The 5,189-nt window shown below is 42.4% G+C and overlaps 1 protein-coding gene across 1 annotated transcript; it reads right to left on the bottom strand.

Annotated features, from left to right (window-relative positions):
• Window positions 1–4,975, bottom strand: odc1 (ornithine decarboxylase 1). Its single transcript, XM_084568956.1, has 11 exons — window positions 4,841–4,975; window positions 3,870–4,018; window positions 3,577–3,714; window positions 3,175–3,348; window positions 2,856–3,028; window positions 2,532–2,748; window positions 2,360–2,443; window positions 2,046–2,208; window positions 1,822–1,937; window positions 1,511–1,725; window positions 1–1,388 (listed from the first exon to the last, which is right to left on the bottom strand). Exons 3-11 carry the CDS (start codon window positions 3,676–3,678, stop codon window positions 1,250–1,252), a joined length of 1,383 nt encoding a protein of 460 aa, XP_084425082.1. The 5' UTR covers window positions 3,679–3,714; window positions 3,870–4,018; window positions 4,841–4,975; the 3' UTR covers window positions 1–1,249.
• Window positions 4,976–5,189: the final 214 nt, after the last annotated feature.

Raw genomic sequence — 5,189 nt, 5'->3', positions numbered from 1 at the left:
TTCTTTGACTTGTATAAAACACAACACTGATAATCAGACTCTGCACCTTAACTTTTCTTTATTAAAAAAATACAAAACTTTAAAAGTTTCCATAGGAAAGCATTATGAATTTGCAATCCCATCTCTTCCATATCCATTTCAAATGTATCGTTAAACACTGCTTCTTATTAATATTACGAACAAATACTTTGCATTCTACAAGTTACAAAACATAAAAAATAAAATAAAATGAAATAAAATAGAGGAGAAGAGGAGAGGGGCAGTCTGTTTTTGAGTCCCTGTGTTTTAAGTGTTAATCTTTAAGATTTGTCTTCAGTGGCTCCTGTAGAGTCTAGAAAACAGGCAGCTAAAAGGCCTACTGAGTATTTGCATCTACACTGCAGCACAAACTCAGACTTCATGGTGCTTTCCCATGCAGAATATGGTTACACAGGAAATGAGGTCATACCCATAATGAGAGACACTTCGAGAGAACAAACTCTCTGAATAATAATTATTACATGAACATCAGTTAATAAATATGTTTGACATGTTAGCATCTTGAGGATTAACACCTGAGAGGTTCTGTAGAGAAGCAGAGATCATGGAAAAGATAAATTAACATAGCAGCCATTTTGAGGAATTAAATCACCCTTCCATCCACCTCTTTGCAAGTTACTAGTTGGTGATGTGACATCAGCAGTTAACAGGGCCTTGAAGGATTGACAATAAACCGACTCTTCTTGCTGCTTATTTTCTGTAAGGGATCTGCAGCTATTGGTTGTTTTTCTTAAATTAAGAGTCACCTCTGTGACCACTGCCACTGTTTCAAGTCCTGTCAGTCTTGTAGTGACTGCAAACCTTCAGTGACACAGTAATTTGGGGATTTTTTTTAATGCAGTTGCAGTTTCCTCTACACTATTCCAGTTTAGCAAAAAGTTTCCCAGTGATAAGTCTCTCTCCAAAATTAAGGAAGAAAGACTGCAGCTACTATTTTAAACAGAGTCACCCTGTAACACTCTGCCTGAAACCCAGAGAGACGCTCAGAGTGTGATTCAGCCTCGCTTCATAAGGGGTAGATGCCGGCTTCCATACAGAACACAGAAAGTTGTGCAACATCATGTCCCTCTCATTCTCCGGTCAAGTAACTGGCCTTGAAAATGTAACGTACATTTAGAGAAGAAAATTTAAAAAATAAAAATAAAAAAAATGAAGAGAGCCTTCTCCAGTATGCTAGAACTGAAGAGCATTGATGCATTGTACTACATGTTTAAATCACATGGGCCTGGCAGGGCTTGGTGGGCATGTCCAAGCTGCTCTCTCGGCCACAGCAGGCTGGCACTTCGAACAGGCAAGACGCCTCTGCAAGGGCTGGCATGCCCTGGGAATAGATCTGCTGCACTTGTTGCCTGGAGAGAAAAAAAATGAAACAATGCAAGTGTAAGTTAAACTCCAAGAGCACTAGGTGTACTTAAAACTTTCCTAAACAATCTGCCATAAAACCCTTTTATCTTCCGTGGCACAGACTCACCATGCGGGGCGGGACATGACATAGTGAATATCGGGTCTTTGGAAGCCGTTGAATGTGGAGGAGGCAGCCACAGTGTAGGCACCCATGTTCTCAAAAACCAACCAGTCGCCCTCCTGCAGGTCAGGCAGGTTACACTGCTCCACAATGCGGTCGAGTCCATCACATGTTGGGCCCCAGATACTGCAGGGATACATGACCTCATCTGGCTTTGGCTTCTAATAGGAGGGGAAAAGGAGAAACAAGGGGTGACCCTTCATCCTTACTTTCTCATAAACCATACAGAATGAGGAGAAATCCAAGCTTTTACCTACCTTGTGCAGTATTGGCAAACAGTGAGCATGGTCATAGAGAATGCAGTTGAAGGATCCATACACTCCATCGTTGACGTAGTACATCAGGGTCCGGTCACTGACTACTTCGTCTTCCTCTGTGGGGGAGGGGGAAATCTTTTCACTACTGAGCAATGCTGGAGCTCAAATTCAGATTACAAATAAAACATTCGGGGAAAAATAAATTTCTTAATTAAGCCCGTTACCATCAGAGGCCGACTCATCATCCATGATGACCTTCTTGGCAATGATGTTCACAACCAGTGTGTAAGCAGAGGCCACATAGAAACGTCCTGGCTCAGCAATTATCTTTACACCAGCGTCAGCAGGAAAATACTTATCAAGGGCTGGGTTGATTACTGCTGTGATCTACAATGGAGTAAAAACAAAGTGTCAACATCAGACTTGATTACTTGTTAATACCATAATGCTCTGTCGAAATGAACAACTATACTGTGTTTTAATTTATGTGTTTACCCTATCGCAGCATTTTAAGAAAAAAATAAAAAAAGATAGATACCTCTTCAAATTTAAGTTCAGTGTCCTCTGAACCAGGGAAACCACCTCCAATGTCCAACAGATCCATGTTGAAGCCCAGCTCATCCTATAGGTCATAACATACACTATAGTTTACTTTGCAAGACGAAATCCCACATCATAAAAGGTGCATAAGCTTTCCAATCACAACTCACCCCAATATCAAAGACACAGCGAGCATCTGCAATAGCCTGGGTGTACGTCTCGGGGTCAGTGCAGCCACTGCCAACATGGAAGCTGACACCGATCACATCCAGCCCCAGTTGCTTAGCCTGCTCCAGAAGACCTCGGCAAGCTTTGAGTTGAGCCCCAAACTTTACACTCAGGCGACACACTGCCTTTGAGTCATCCGTGGCAATACGCAGCACCAGCCTGGGCACAGAACAGGAAGAGTTAATGACAAGAACTAAAGGAAAAAGGAGACATGGCAGATTTAAAAATCTAAAATGTATGTGGATAGCAAAAAAAAAAAGACTTACTTGGCCTTGTCATGGCAACGGGCCACTTTCTTGAGTTCCACTTCGCTATCAAAGGTCATCATCTGAACCCCATTGGCAGACGCATACTTTATCTGATTAACTTGCTTGCAGGGGTTGGCATATATGATTCTGCTTGGATCCACTCCCAGAGACTGGACCAGCTGAATCTCCGTCTAGAGAGTGACAATGCCAACAGTCAGCAAAAACAGTGCCAATTTGAAAATACAATCTGCCAACGCAATTTCAGCTAATCTTAAGAAGGGCTTTGTACTGCGTTATCCAAGTACAGCCAGTGATATGAAAAGCTTCCAAAGCGCACCTTGCTTGCACAGTCAAAGCCAGCTCCCAGGGATGCCAGTGTCATAACTACAGCCCGGCTGTCGTTGCATTTGACAGCATAGAAAGGAGTGATACGAGGCAGGGCCCTTGCCCAGCGCAGGTGTTTCTTTAGGACATCTCCCAAGTCACAGACATAGAAGGCATCCCTGTCATCCTGTAAAAAAATATCCCAATAAAAAAAATAAATAAAGAGTCAATACATGACAGATTGCAACAATAACCTCCATTATGTTTGTAATATTGGTACAACAGTGACCATTATTTACACTCTTGGTCAGGGAGAAAAAAACCTGACCTGGACTGTCGGATATCAGTGTCATGTTGACATTGGCTACCCAGTAACGGTCATGTGTCTCCCTTAATGCCAGCACAGGATGCTTACCGTCATGGATGACTCATTGATCTTCTGCTCAACAATGTCCCGAGCGGAGAAACCCTCCTCGAGGAAAGAGAAGTCAAAGTCTGAGGACGTGGTAGTGTTCATGGTCACCAAAGTTCCTTTTGATTGGTCACAAGTAAACTGAAAGAGGGATGGAGGCATACATGAGATTACATCCAGCTTTGAGAACACAGCCAGTGTTGTTTCTTTGATTACCACTTTATTACTTTATTATCACAAGCAAAACAGAAACGGCACTGAATCAAGTTGTCAACGACAGATAGTGAGACACTTACTTGGATATGAAAGAGATGGAATTTGGAGTTGCCGTTTCTCAGGTGCAGAGAAGCCAAGGTGGTTCACCAGTGAAATGAAACCCCTTTAGATATGACTCAAGGCCAGGGCCTGAAGAGTAGCCAGTGTGCGATTTCCTAGAGTGAGGTTTCTGCAAACAGAAAAAAAATAGAGTTAAAAAAACTGCATGTTTCCTAGGGGACTGTTAGATGTTAGATCAGGAAATAAGCCAGTTATTGTTGAGTATACATTTATTCTACGTAATTATAATGAACTCATGCATGTTTCTGAAATTAACGTCATACCCAATTTTAAATGAGACTTTTCTGATGTATTCCTCCCTTCAACAGAGCTCCGTTTTATAACCGTCATGACATCTTGACACCAACTGCACATGAACAACTCATTGAAAGGCCCAAGTATCTAAGCCCCGCCCTGTCAAGATTTAATCCAATTACAAGAGGATCCGCCTTGGCGTCGAAGGGTGTCATGAAAATGAACCAATCAGTAGCCAACAAATCCGACCGACGTCATTTTACCGGTTCCGCTAGGAGGTTCGTGCCATGAGGCGACTTAACATTTAAAGTTACTATTAACGCGGTTTATCAAAACTAAATTTTAAATTCTAAAACGTCCTTTAGCATAACGTCAACACACCCAGGTATAGAAAACATTAAAAACTACCATTAGATTTCGACTTGAAGCCGGTTGGTTACCAAGGTTAAGACAATAAGATCATAATGGCTCGCAATTTAACCGGCAGCCTGTCATAGCGGCCACGTAGTAGTATTTGGTAACGGTCGTAATCGATTTAATTTCGAAATTAACCGACGCTTCGGCTACGAAGACACAGCAAGACTAAAATTTTCTTTGTTCTTTGAAAGCCGCCATAACGAAACTAGCTTCCTAGCTAATGTTAGTCGACAAGCATTAAAGCTAAAATGTTAGTTATAAGTCGTTGTATAGTCCTTACCTTAAAAAGCATTTACAAAGAGTTTGTCCATTAAACCCATAAGTTGGGATATAAAAAAAAAAAGTAAAGCAGTTCTCTTTCACAATGAAGTCCGCCGGCGTGGAGATGCACCCTCTCTATCAGGCCTGAAACTCGAGTGGAAGCCGGCAAGAGAGCCTGGCAGTATTTATAGAGCGCTCGTTACCCCGGCAACGCAGCCAGCTGAAACCGGCCTCCCATCCACGTAGGAACCGGTTTAGTCTCGTCACCTCATCCACATGGTGGGAAAGAGAGACGGGCTCCGCGATACAACTGCTGCGCACGAAATGATTAAAGGTATGCAGTCAGTTCGAAGTGGCCTTTTATCTAC

This window comes from Chelon labrosus, assembly GCF_963514085.1.
Source record: "Chelon labrosus genome assembly, chromosome: 20".
In the NCBI taxonomy this organism is placed as follows: domain Eukaryota; kingdom Metazoa; phylum Chordata; class Actinopteri; order Mugiliformes; family Mugilidae; genus Chelon; species Chelon labrosus.
Note: the sequence above shows the minus strand (reverse complement) of the source record. Positions and strands in the feature narration are given on the sequence as shown.

Coding starts and splice junctions, on each gene's coding strand:
- odc1 (XM_084568956.1), bottom strand. CDS start 3,678: ATGAACACTACCACGTCCTCAGACTTTGACTTCTCTTTCCTCGAGGAG. Junction 3,029..3,174: donor GCTTTGACTGTGCAAGCAAG/GTGCGCTTTGGA, acceptor GTCACTCTCTAG/ACGGAGATTCAGCTGGTCCA. Junction 1,938..2,045: donor TGATGAGTCGGCCTCTGATG/GTAACGGGCTTA, acceptor CCTCCCCCACAG/AGGAAGACGAAGTAGTCAGT.